The sequence below is a fragment of the Lutjanus erythropterus genome, chromosome 12 (genome assembly GCF_056507025.1).
Source record: "Lutjanus erythropterus isolate fLutEry1 chromosome 12, fLutEry1.hap2, whole genome shotgun sequence".
Taxonomy (NCBI): Eukaryota; Metazoa; Chordata; class Actinopteri; order Lutjaniformes; family Lutjanidae; genus Lutjanus; species Lutjanus erythropterus.
This window is the reverse complement of record NC_139328.1, coordinates 23,637,392-23,651,460: the sequence shown is the minus strand read 5'-3', so window position 1 is coordinate 23,651,460 and position 14,069 is coordinate 23,637,392. Positions and strand designations below refer to the sequence as shown.

General features: G+C 37.8%; 1 protein-coding gene across 4 annotated transcripts in view; it reads right to left on the bottom strand.

Annotated features, from left to right (window-relative positions):
- Positions 1-1,237: 1,237 nt before the first annotated feature.
- Positions 1,238-14,069, bottom strand: part of LOC146318031 (supervillin-like) — a 64,064-nt gene continuing 51,232 nt past the window's right edge. For 3 of the 4 annotated variants that reach the window (XM_084731351.1, XM_084731348.1, XM_084731350.1), the window contains 14 exons: positions 13,444-13,591; positions 13,147-13,292; positions 11,775-11,950; positions 10,812-10,959; positions 10,252-10,531; positions 9,492-9,643; positions 9,088-9,193; positions 8,120-8,327; positions 7,880-8,013; positions 7,198-7,353; positions 6,941-7,084; positions 5,977-6,098; positions 5,474-5,629; positions 1,238-2,144 (listed from right to left, as the gene is read on the bottom strand). In XM_084731351.1, the coding sequence (XP_084587477.1) occupies positions 2,058-2,144; positions 5,474-5,629; positions 5,977-6,098; positions 6,941-7,084; positions 7,198-7,353; positions 7,880-8,013; positions 8,120-8,327; positions 9,088-9,193; positions 9,492-9,643; positions 10,252-10,531; positions 10,812-10,959; positions 11,775-11,950; positions 13,147-13,292; positions 13,444-13,591 (2,163 nt within the window). In that variant the 3' untranslated portion in view covers positions 1,238-2,057. Of the gene's footprint in view, positions 2,145-4,643; positions 4,666-5,473; positions 5,630-5,976; positions 6,099-6,940; positions 7,085-7,197; positions 7,354-7,879; positions 8,014-8,119; positions 8,328-9,087; positions 9,194-9,491; positions 9,644-10,251; positions 10,532-10,811; positions 10,960-11,774; positions 11,951-13,146; positions 13,293-13,443; positions 13,592-14,069 lie in introns of all 4 variants that reach the window. The other variant, XM_084731349.1, reaches the window with a different exon arrangement.

The following is a 14,069-nucleotide window of genomic DNA, read 5'->3' as shown; positions in this document are numbered from 1 at the left end:
GTGTTTTTAAACCACATTTTAACTCTTTATATGTAGAAACACTCATGATCTTGCCTCAAATCTGCAGGAAATGCCGTCACCGAAATGTAGATGCAGAATATAAAATCCTCCCCTAAATAGAAACGGGTATCAACACACAAACATTAACAGCAAAATATGAACAAACACGAAAAATGGATTTAGTGAAATATAAACCTGTTACAGTTAAACGTCGGTTACACAAACATCAGCTGATGTGACTGAACGGAGCTTTGTGCAACTCGACACTGTGGCCGGCAGAGGGCGCTCATTGATCTGAGTTTCAGTGGGTTTTACACAGATTAGTGTTGAAAAGTAATTTATTTTTATTTGTATATTTTTATTGCATTTATTTACTCAAGTATAACACTTTAGCACAATTCTGAGGTACTTGAATTTGAGTATTTTCATTAGGTCTTACTTTATAGGAGAATATTGTACGTTTTATGCCACAAAATGTAATTCTGATAATGTGTTGGAGTGTAAAGGGACAAAATGAGGGCAATGTTTTAGAGATATCACTTTATCACAGAGGATCAACAGCAGACATCAATGAAAAAACAGTCTTATTTCAAGGCACTATAAAACTTTGGTGCCCTCTACTGGTAGTTGGGACAGACATGAACCTTGTAACAGTATTTATAGTGTTTTTAAACCTGAGTAATGGTCCTCTTATATAGAGTATTTATTATGCATTTAAATAAATGATACCAGACCTTTTAACTGTTTGTTTGTCAGTGATACATATTGGATGAAAACGGTTCTTAATGGAACCCTTAGTCTTAGAAAAAACCCTTGTCAAACCTTTTCTTCAAAAAAGGGTTCCTCAGAAGCAAGTGGTTCTGGGTAGAACCTCAGCCCTGCAGAAAGAACCCTATGGAACCCTTATTACTAACAGCGTATTTATAATCCTCGGGTGTATTTCCGAGTCACAGTTGACATTCTGTGGTTTGAATGAGTGACATATTTAGTCATAGTAAACATTTAAAATGAGTAATCCTCATTCAAACTATGAATCACAGCTACTTATCAAACATACAGACACTCACGTTTGTATTTTTACAGTTGATAATGGGACTTAATCTGAGCTCTTATCAAAAGTGACAAACAACTGACATTTCATGTGTTCTGTGATATTGACTTTTTAAATCAAACATAATGTTGAAAATGAAGCATGGTGTTACAACGTATGAAGCAGGAGACAAAGAATGACACGTGGTTTGAGCGTTATTGTGATTTAATTCACTATGTCTTATATCACAAAGAAAGTCTTTAAAAATGCAGACTAGAATTTTTGTATATAAACTGTACACAAAAAGCAAGGCACTATACATTCAGATTCATCAAGCTGCTGTTTCTCAAACCTTTAAATTACAACTCTTACATGTCTGCTCTCATGAGCTCAGTGAGTCAGAGTCACTTTAGCGGGTTCAAACATCATCGAGCGACATGAGTCACCTACGTTGCCCGACGGCATCCAGACACTGTAGACAAAATAAAAACACAACATCTGACGTGACAGGATTTGTTTTTACATAGATACAAAGTCACAAACGCACCTACACACACCTACACGAATCAACATTACACACGCACACACACACACACACGCACACACACGTACAAACATTATATACAATCGCACACACACACATACACAACCATAGCATGGCACTTTGACACCAAGCGTCCTAGTGTGCACATTTTCTTCAAGTCCATGAGCGGTGACTTCAGTGTTTGGAGGAGACTCCAAATACACACAAACACCACGTATGAACCAAAGCGAGGCGTCTTCACCTTCTCTTGAATTTAATTTTCTTATGTAATGACAAAGTTGAAAGGTAAAACATGACTATAAGCAAGGCGAATGCATCTCCAGTCTTATTCTTCATGTATGTTTTATTTAGATTCAGACATTTTCTACTTCAATGTCCTCGCAGGTTACCACAAAAACAGGTTTATGTGGCATTTCTCGTGTCTCCATCTTAAGTGTCCACTCTTTTATCCGCTTCACGCGCCATCTTTGATTAAAAACCTCCTTAAAACAGTCCTTTGACCTTCTTTAAGTTCACTTGCTTCCACCCTGGTAAACTTTCGTATTCCTCTCTCTTCATTTCCAAAGCTTTCTGCAATTGAAAGAAGACACAGTTTATTAATCAGGAAGGTGATGACACTGGAAAGTTTCAAGTGGAAGTATTTGACTGATAATAGTTGTGGAGTCATCAACCGTTTGTCATTGTAGCTACTAAAGAAAAAGACCAAGTGACACAACGAATGCAATTTTATGACCTCAAAGAAGATGTAATCTTTCAAACTGAAGGCGATTCAATGCTGAACAGCCTTTAAAGCTGGGGTATTTTTGGCATCATTGTTCCATAATAACCTACAAGCCTATTGTAATTCAAGTGGTCTGACAGAAAACTAGACTTCTGCTCATCCTCCTGGCTCTTTTTTTCAGGCTTTAGAAAATCTATGTGACTGTGACGGCTAATCAAAGGTTGGTAAAATATTTAAATGTTGAGTCTCTTTCCCAAAACACCAGTATTTGACAACCTGGGAATAAGGGTCATATATCTTTTGGTCACTGGATTTTCTTTCCAGAAACAGCTATTTAAAAAAGAAGAGGACGTTTGGATTTTGTTTTAAAATACAAAAAAACAAAATTGAAAGGCAAGGAGTTTTTGTTTCTTATATTCAAATAGGAATGACATAATTAAAATAAAAAGTTTGACCATTTCGTATAACAAAAAATAAAATCATTAGAAAACAGAAAGGAAAAAATATCTTGTTTTTTTCTTATTCTGAGACTGGATGTGACCATTTAAGATAACAAGTTAAGATACAAGAAGATATGATAGGATACAATAAGATCCAATCCAATAGTTACCTTTTATTTGTATCCATATTATGTAATCTCATTAAATGTAATGTGTTATGCCCTAAGCCTTCTGATAAACCTCTGTTATTTCATTAAACATTTCATTTCATTTTCATTACATTTCAGTAAAATGTGTTCAAATGATGTCTTGTTTTTTTTCACAGTTAGATGTCAATGCTAAAATTTTTCAGAGTAGACTTTTTTATATTAAAGTGCATTTTTTATCTTTTATTTTATTTTTTCTTTTGTGAAAAAGTAAAGCAACATCTTGTACATTTTGGACTTTTGGACAAATTTGACACTTACACCTGTTAATTCACTGCTTTGGTCAGTACCAGGCTCTGTAACATCACAACACACTGAGGTTGTGTTAATAATGTGTCTGAGTGCTCTGTGGGTCGTTACTGTGGACCTAAAACCAATTCTACCTTACAAGGACAGTTTAGTTGTTTCAGTGTTTTCATGCCTCCATTTTAGGCTCCACAGACAGACAGTGAGTCAGACTGCAGACTGTGGCTGCTGATGGTGGATCATAAGTGCATTTATTTGAACTGAGAGGAAACAGTCTCAGGTGGAAGGTGTGTGTGTGTGTGTGTGTTTGTTTGTGTGTGAAGAGAAGAGCAGCAGCAGCAGCAGAGAAGTGTACAGGAGTGTGTCGTAGTCGAAGGTGTTGAGTATGACACCTTTTAAAGAGGAGAGAAGAAGAACAACGGCTGCACAACTAAATGTCTCATTATCACAACAGTATGAATTTGAGTGTTAAACACCTAATTTACACCCGCAGTTGTTCATATTGATGAACTGTCTTAAAAACTGTTCATTCCAAGGGTTATACAGAAACCTATTCCTGCTAGAAAAAAAGATTCTTCTGTTCATGTATGGAAAGTATATGTGTAGGGCAGCAAATGACTTACTGCTTATTAGCCTAATTATTTTCATGACTGATTATTCTGCCAATTATTTTCCCAATGAATTGCTTAATGTTTGGCTCTAAAAAGTCAGAAAATAGCGTGACATCCTCCATATAAAGTGACATCTTCCTCTGAGCATATCTGAGGGAAAATGACAATAAATTCACATAAAATATAAATGTTGATTACCCTGTGCAAGTGCACCACGTCAAACACAGACAAGAAGGTTAATATCTAAATCACATGAGATGCCCTTTTAAAACTTATCCCATGCAAATTCAGTTTATAAATTGAGAGCCAAATATTTTCAGGTCTATGAGCTACCATTGTAAAACATGCACTGATTCAAAATGATGATAGTGACAATTTTGGCTGTTGTAATTATGACCTCCTACATAATAAATGTGAACATAATTAAATAAATTCATACTTGTAATTTAGACTCTATGAAGGTAACTGTTAGAGTTTACATTTATATAATTTCTAATATTACATCACCTCTTTTTCCAAGCAGGAACAGGATCTGTTTGGTCATGTGTCATTTGATATTTGTTTTCTACTGCGTGCAGAAGCTGCAGCGCTAAATCCTTTGTGACTGCAGTTGATCTAAAGGACTACAGAATAATCCGACGATCATTTCAGACGTAATCGTGCAGCCGAGCGCAAAAACTTTCCTCCTCAACCAGCGCCACGCTCAGGAGACAGGAGTGAGACAGGAGTGACTCAGAGTGTTCAGATCCACATTCAGAGAAAAACAGTAAGTGCTGACGTGCCCGAGAGAAGGGGGGGGGGGGGGTCACCAAATGCTGATGAATCACATGAGTGGCTCTTCTTACCTGAATCCACCTACAACTTGCTCTGTAAAGTGAGAGTTAGATGGAGTTAGGATGACTGACATGAATGAGATGTTGTAGTAATCCAGTAAAGATCCAGAGGAAAAATCCACCCATGAATAGTTTTTACTATTTTATACATAAACTATGATCCGTTTAAGCGTGGAGCAGAACCCATTTTGTGATAAACTCCTGTCATTTACTGGTTTCAGAAGTGTCACAGTTTTAGATGTATCGCAGTAGATTTTTCTTTTCAAAGTATATAAGGATTATTTACTTTTGAATCACAAATCTCTCCGTTCATCATGCTCTAATTTGTTTTCAGTGATAAAACAAACACTTGTGTAAAGCTTTTAGTGCAAAACTGTCAAATTTGATTTGATTTCAATTCAATATATATTTCAAGTTACATATTTGATCTTACAAGGAACAATTATGGCCACATTAAGGAAAAAATAATTTTGTATTTTGGAAATGAAGTTGCAATGTCGAGAATAAAGTTGACAAAAAACTTTCACTATTAGTGCCAGAAATAAGAAAAAATAAATGGGGGATAATTTTTATGCTGCATTTCAATAACAAATTCAAACTGGTATTTCAACTTTATTTTCAACATTTCAACTTTATTCATGAATTGCAAAATTTTAACAAAAAAACTTTCCTTTTTTTCCCTTACGCTCGGCTCTAATACTTCTTTGCACAAAAGACATTTGAAAAGTTACACAAAAACTAATCATCACGTATTTTTCTGTAATGAGGAACTCCCTATAACCAATATATTCAAATAAAAACTCAGTTTTTTTTTTTGGAGCAGTGTTTGTGGGTTTACGGACCTCAAAGTCCTGGTCGGACAGGTAGATCTCCAGGCGTAGTGGGTCGACCCCCTCGGGTAGCGGTCGGGCCTGCAGCTGAGCCAGAGGGTAGGTGTTCTGACAGAGCCGCGCCAACACGTCCTCCACCAGGATGATCTGGTTACACACCTCCGCCTCCTGCAGCCACAACAGAGCACACTGCATGAAGTGTCTCACAATGACAGCAGGTGATTGGACAGTTAGGTTAAAGATGGGAGAAAGAAAATTATTATATATAGTATATTCTGTGTAATGTTTTTTTTTCCGTATTTGCAAGTTCAGTCTTTTTACTTTAATAATACTGTATGTAGAAAATAGGAGATGTGTGTTTGTTAGTGTGGTTGTGTGAGGACATGAGAATAAAATAAACTATGTGAGCAGACTGACTGAAACCCTTCTGACTGCTCACTGATATGATGATTATATGATATAAATAAAAGAGCTGTTGTTAGGCGCCTGTGTGTGTAGGCGTGTGTGTTGCTGACCCTCTCAGTGATCTCAGCCACATCCTCTCTGTGCTCCCAGCTGGGAAACATGTTGGTGAAGGTGAGCGGCTCCAGACCAGCATGGATCAGATACGACTTCTGAGGCTTCTTCTCATTCTTCTCTGCAGGAGAAAATCCACAGTCATTACTCAGTCATTATTAAGTTATCAAAATGATTCTCATGATCAGAATGTTCACCACAGTTTGTTTATCTACCTGAGTTTCAACAAGTCTGATTAAAATGTGGGTTGTGCAGCTCATTTTAATTTAAACTTCACAATTAAGTGATGAATTCAGAGGTTCTTAATATATCCAGGAAGAAATAAATGGTTGGGTATGAACATGATGTGTGGAGTGTTATTTCTGATTACACTGTGAAAGTCGCAGTAAATTAAAAAAAAAAAAAAATCACCACATGCATACAGGTTTAACTTGTAATATCAAAACTGATTTTTGACTACCAAAAACCCATCCCATCTTATCATGTACAGTACAAACTGAAGACGTGCAACTTAATAAGTTAAAAAACATAATGGCAGCATAAAAATTGGTTAATCTATAATGGCATGTTAGAGTCACTGTTTAGGGCCAAGATTCAAGTCATAAATGTATGAGGAAAAAAAACTAGGACCAATATTGTTTGAGATCAAAGTCGTAAATTTACAAGTTTCTTTCACCAAAAAAAATCCACTTTTTTCCTTTTTTTTAATCCTAAATTTGTCTGAGAATATTTGAGTTTTTTTCTTTATAAAGTCACTACTTTAATCTGGGAAAATCTGAGTTTATTTCTAGGAATGTAACCCTCCTCCTTCAGCTCTACAATTTTTTCATATGCCTGAATACACCGTAGTTCATCAGTGGCAAGGATGTATTTTATATATAATATATATAAATATTATGTCAGTACACCTATCACCTTTCAATGATTGATGAAAGTGAAGTCTGTGTTGAACAGCATCCTAACCTTTGCAGTACTGCAGCACAGTCTCCATTGCACACTTTCTGTCTGCATCCCAGCGGATACGAGCTGAGCCGGTGCTCTCGCTGTCCTGAGGCCACCAGCCCTGCCACAGGTAAACCTCATGGAAGTTATCCACCAGGAACAATGCTGTCACAGAGATAAATCATAATTTCAGTATATGGTATCTGTCAGGGTAAGACATGTATATAGAACATATGATAATGTGTATTTATTGCAATAAATTTGTGTCCAGGTCTCACCAGGTTGTGGCGTGTTGTACAGGTCCTCCTGCAGGAATGGCAGTGAGCTGACCAGGTCTGGAGCTCTGGACGGGTGGAAAAACTCAGTCGCCACAAACTCTCCGGATGTGCTGCTCAGTTGGAAAAGCCGTGGGGTGAAGTTGAATTTACCTGGATCTGAAAAAGAAAATTAGAAAACCAATGTATAAATAATTCCTTCAAGGTTAGTTTGGCACCTTGTTTTGGAATTGTGTATGAATCACTCCACTTGTTTATTCAATTGTTGATCAAAAATTTAGGGCATTCTTGCCTTTATTTGAAAGATATGACAGGATAGTTGGTAGAGAGAGAAGGGATGACATGCAGCAAATGGGCCACAGGCCACTGCAGAGGACTGATAGTCTCAGTAAATGGGCCGCAAGTTCAACAATACTCCAGATTTTTGTCTTTTACTGTTTAATTGTCAGAAACTGTTTATAATAGTCCCATATCTCAGGTGAATTATTGGAAAGGTATCCAGTCTACTTGAAGCCTTTCAAAAGGTTAAAATTTAACCCGTTTATTTGGGCAAAATAGTGTCAAAATATAGTGTCAAAATATATGTTCCCTCCAGTTTCTTTGCATTATGCCTGACTGAGAGACAGAGTTTAAATATACAAGAGTATATCACGAAGTAACCAAGGTACTTGTGTACAGACTGTACCTTGCAGCATACAGTCATATGCCTTCCTGTCTTTTCTCCCCAGAGCCTCCCAGAAGCCTGGAGGCTCCACTCCCTCATCACACTCATGGATGGTCACCTTACTGCTGCTGTGGAGACCCGCCTCCAGTGGACACCTGAGAGAAACAAGAGGGAAACACAATTCAATCCACATGCAAGAATGTTTAATGACCAACCACCGACCAGTTTTCACTTGGTGTTGATTTCCTAATAAAAACTCACTGCTCTTTGATCTTGAGTGCAGCCGTGTTTCCGACGCTGCGAGTGTGCAGCTGCGTCTTGCAGCCGTGCCACAGGTAGATGATGGCCTTGTTGATGTTGAGCAGGATCATAGAGGCTCTGGAGCGTAGACTGCTGCAGTGACACGCCACCTCCAGCAGGTGGCCCTCCACCGGGACCTCACCCCGCACACAGTACAGACGCCATTCACCTGGACACAGGCAAGCAGGTGAATATGATCAGTACAGTGACAGGAAGAGTTTAATTTTCACTCAGTATAAAAAAATCACATACATGCCGAACATAAAACTAACATGACCAAAACCCAATTTTTTTGAAAGTAAATGAGAAACTATAAGTCATAAAAATAACAATTAACAACAAAAAGTATGATAATAACACAGTAAAAAGTTCACTATCCTTATTGTTATATAACTGAACAAAGAAAAATGACATCTTAAAAAAGATGAAATATCTGAAATCAAATAATCTGATATGTACAGCGTTTTTGTCGGCACAGATTTCCTTTTTAGCTTAAAGTGCTTCTGCTTTCCATCATCGATAAAATAAAATAAAAGTAGCCAGCGGTGACCTAAACGTGCAAAAAATTGGCATGAATTGTCTTTGGTAATGTATGTATATATGTATTCTGTATGTATAACTGCAAAACAGAAACAATGCAGCAGTCACTAGCAGTCCTTTTATAAAACAAAATTAATAAAATAAAATAATTGACCATGTAATATTACGGCAGATACAGTCCTTTACACGGACTTGATATTATGAAGAATAGGTATCATTTATTTAAAATCATGATGCTTTCCTGTCAATCTAACTGTCAGGATAATGATAAGATAAGCACAAACTTAAGAACGCCACATATCAAATTTGCTTGAATTATTGCTAAATATACTGTATATTGTTTCATATTTCACTTGAAATATTTAGGTACAAAGGTTATAAATATTTACTCTGTGTGTTCTCCTCCTCCTCCTCCCTCTTCCCAGCGTGAACAATCATCCCTCCGTTGAAGCACTGGAGGAAACAAGGAGGCTCCTTTCCTTGCTGCACCTGAACCTGTGACACAAAGGCCAAAAGTCAGCTGTGACGATGACTACACAGTATATACAGCAGTATGGTCATAGACTAGCAGGAATCTGGAGAACCTGTTACAAGAAACCAACATCAGGAAACATCTGGATATCATTCATTAACTTATGATGTTACAAAATTAAGTAATATCAATGTGAAATCTCCTCAGTGTACAGTATGTCCCTGTCTGGTTCTCAACACTTTTTTAGTTGTTTTTACACCACGTTACTCTGTGTTAGATTCATATGTTTCTGTTTGAATTATTTGACTTTGTCTCGTGTACCTGTGCCCCTCTTTCCTCGTCCAGCTCCACCGTCATCAGCGCTGACGTTCCTTTCTCGCTGACGGTGGAGTGCCGACCCTGCCAGAAGAAGTAGCAGCATTTCTCCTTCCCCGGCCCGGTGCTCCTTGCCTCAGGGTTCTGCCTACGACCAACTGGGACACCCAAATGCAACACAGAATAAAAAAAAACATTCAAAACTGTCAATAGTGTTAAAATAATAATAGTGTTGCAGCAGAGTCTATTTTTAACTCCCTGTGCAAACTGATATCTTAACCTTGAGGCTTTTAAAAATACAGAATTTGTTATTACTAGTTCACTAGCTTAACATACTTTTTACAAACAAAAAAAATCCTTGAACAAAATCTCACATTTGAATAAAGTGATTAAACGGATGACATGAGTGAGTCTTTCTTTCTTTCTTTTTTATTAAAATATCTTTCTTCAATGAATATAGCTCTTCGGTTTTGTCGACATAAATGTAATTTAAGATTGTTAAGATGCTGCTGGGCTGCTCCGTTATGAGCCTATAAATATGGACTGAGGCAGGATATTTTGTTTGATAAGAACATGTTGTGAATTAAAACTAATAAAATTAATGTAGTCTTATCTTAATCTGCAAATGTGCTGAAAGGCAAAAAGAACGGCATTTAAATTTAAATGTCAACATTATAAACAACATTTTGAATTCTTCAGGACATCCCTGGTAATTTTCCATCTAGTAAAACACAAATGTTGGAGTATAAATGCCACAGTGACGTACCTGATGTGCTGACCATGTACTTCCACTTGACCACGTAGGCGTCTCCCTCGTGGAACTGGCCAATGCTCTGGCGCGGCAGACGGCTGTAGTCGAACTCCAGGATGTGCCACACATCCACTGACACCGTGCTGATCTCCTGAGTCCTCATGTGGTCCTCGGTCTCCACCGGGCCGTAACCGCGGCCGACATTTACCCCGTCCATGATGGTGGAAATGGATGACTGGAGGACAGGCAGCATCAGGGTGGCATCGTAAGGCCGGCATTCTCGTCCTGGGGCCTCCTGAGACAGAAAAGTGGCAAAGATCATGATAAAGACGACATCCAGCCTGACTGGCAGCCTAACAGGCAGAACAGCCACTCGTCTTACTATCCACTCAAAGGCACACTCTCTCTCTTATTCTTGTTTTGGTCCAAGGATGTAACCAACAGTTCTTGCCAACATTAACTGAGCGTGAGTTTGAGCCACAGTTGAATAAAATAAACAGAAGGCGAGATACAGAAAACATATGTGTGACTGTTGTAATGTAATTATTCTCATTAAACAAGCACTGTATCTGTACCTTCTGCTCAGGTACAAGCTCGCTGCTTTCCTTTGGTGACGGCAGCTTCGCCTCGGTCCAGTCCATGAACTTCTCCTTGAACAGAATGGTCTCGTTGTGCTCAGTCAGCCTGCCGAATATGGCCCAATCAGGACGGCCCTGGCCCTTCCTGTCAGTGAACACACACACAGAAAAGGAGAAAATAAAGTTAGGGTAACAGATGTAATAGTTAATGATCGTGTTGGGGGAAAGCGGAATGATGAAATTTTCATTCCATTTTAGCCACTGTCTTTTGAGAAAAATACCATTTAATTTTAATTTATTTTATATAGCATATTTTAGCCATTTGAATAGTTTTGTTTTAGTCTAGTTTAGCACAAAAATGCACAAAAACAAGACCCCAAAATAATGGTAGCTTGGCAAAAACATAAATGTGTTTGTACAGGTTGGCTACATGTATGTAATGTAATGTTAGAATGTTGAATAAATACATATATTGTCATTTCAAAATTATATTAAAGGCAAAATGACAATAACTGTTTGAACACACAGCCAGAGTCTGAAATTAGGCTATATCAAGGTAGAATGTTAATTTGCCCACTGAAAGTCATTTAGACCTCTGTATTATTATTGTGGTCCTCTGTTTTTCACTTAATGCATTGATTTTAAATTTAAATAAGTAAATGTGATCATGTCTCATTTAGCCTACAGACAGACTGTTGTCAAACAAGTAAAAAACAAAAAAGAGGCATTTAAATTCCATTCTTCTTGATAAAATGTGAAACGTAATTTTGTGCTTAGAATGAATTTTAGACCAGGCTTAAATGGTCACTCTGTTTGTATGTTTTTTACTTGTAATAATCAATAATTGAGGTTCATTTAAGATTTATGGTAACCCTTCAGAAAATGAATACAAGTCAATAAAATATTATTGCAAATGATAAAACAAGTGTGTGTGTGTTTGTGTGTGTGTGTGTTTCCCACCTGGGTATGAGTGTGTTGCAGCCTCCAGGGTCCAGGGGGTTGACGTCACAGCACGTGTAGTCAAACATCCCATTCCAAAGGTGTTTGGCGAGCTGGAAGGCCACTTTCCTCTGAGCCAGAGTGACCTCTTTACCGTGCCACACGTACACCTCACTGCCAAAGTCAAACACCAACACCTGCAGCAGAAACAGTATGAGAGCACAGGTGAGTCATTGTTGTTTGTTTGTCCACGTTAACTAACATGACACGATGCTTTAGTTTTAATAAACACCTCTCTTGTAATGTAATACCATATGCTTGTTTGTACAGAAACAAACAGTACTATATGAAAACACAAAACCTAAACATTAAAGCAAAAATAGACAGCATATAACATAAAAACACAAACAACACAAATTACAACAAAATGTACTGCACGGTCTTCAAATAATAGGACCATAGAGGAAGAGAAAAAAATTCAAATGACTGTAAAATGCTCCATCATTTATATGCAAAATATAACTGCAGTGCACTCCCTGGTCCCAGCCCCAGTTTCATGAACCTATTTATTTTTTTTCAGCAGCAGCAGCAGTGCACAGATGGATGTAGGAGGTACTCGCTGTGGCACCTGCTGTTGCTAAGCAACAAATTAAAAGCAGCTTGAAGCACAGAGCTCTGAAAACTGTAATACTGTAAATATTGGCATTCAGAGCTAAGTGCCTTAAAGGAAAAGTCCAACATCAGATTCTCTTAAACCTAAACTTAGTTAAAATTATAGCATGATGGAAAGTTAAATTGTTGGTGTTGTATTACATCCTGGTGTAATGAAACTACTGGCAACAGAAAAGCAGAAGCCAAGCTGAGGAATACCAGTTAAAAGACACCACTGCTGCTCACAAACCAAGCATTTATCCACTGCGGCCATTCAGTCGAACACAAAAAGGCTAAATTCCACTATCAAACATCTCTGCCTAAAGAAGAAGTAAACTAACCACTGCTGCATATACTTGTATTATAGCTTCCTTAACATAATGAATGAATAATATTTTACAGTTGTCCCCTAACATTTTAGTCTCTTTTTTTTAAAAAGAAATAGTATGAGTTGAAAAAATTGGTAAAAATATTGTTACAAACACTATGAAAAGCACCCTGCTTATGATCAAACTATTTTTAGAAATTCAGAATTGTATATTTCAGAAAACAGAACGGGGGTAAGGGTCTATAAACAAATATTTTTCTATTCTCTCTTTTCTTTTTTCCATTCTTATCAAGAGTTGGAACAGCTAAAAATCTAATTCCATGCTATTCCATATTGTATAGGAAACCTGAAATAATGATGAGACGCTCCTGGATTTTTTAAAAGGCTTTTGTGTACCAACAGAGTCCCACTGACCTCCTTTGACTCCAGCAGAGAGCAGCGAGGGACCTTCCCCCACTCGTCATCGTCAGGAACCAGTTTGTCATCCAGCAGTCTGAAGATACAGTTGGTTTCCACGATGGCGTTCTCAAACTGCTCGTCCTCTTCTGGTGGACCTGCCGCTAAAGTGAGATTAGACAGACATATAATATCAGTGTAACTGTCTGCAGGCAAGTGTTAACAGAATATCTGTACACTCCAACGACCTGCAAGTGGGTTTGAGAGCAACAACACAAACCTGACAAATCTTAATATTAAGAGATCATGTCTTACATTGGTAAGCAGTCTGTCCTCCTAGGATTGTCCAGAACTGTTGGGTATCTGGACCCTGTGGGTTGACCCCTTCCTCGACGGTCTGCACCTGGTTTGCCCTGCAGCCCATGTCCTTCTTCGTCTGGATGAAGGTGGCCAAATCTATCGCCTACAGGCAAGAAAGAAATTTAAAAAATGGTGATACAGACAAGGAAGATGTCTCATGGTCTCATGTTGACTTTCCTGTAAACAACAAAGAAATTTGACTTTTCTTGATTAATCCAGTGATTCAGATTCATCTACAAATTCTGAAAATTAACAACTGAGGAGAGCCTTGTTTGACTTTTGGTTTTTTTTTTCTGAGCAGAAAATCATGATAAAATGAGTAAACAGTTCACTCAAAGAGAAGGCAGAGTAGAAAACAAATGTTTATTAGAAAATGTCTAGACAGACCTACTTTGGGGAAATGCGAGAACTGTAGACTAGCCTGAAAGCATGTTTTTGATGAGGAGCACAGATGGGTATATGTGCCATAGTGTGTGTGTGTGTGTGTGTGTGTGTGTGTGTGTGTGTGTGTGTGTGTGTGTGTGTGTGTGTGTCTGTGTGCCGGGAATGGAAATGAGAGGCAGGATCATTGTTCAAATACC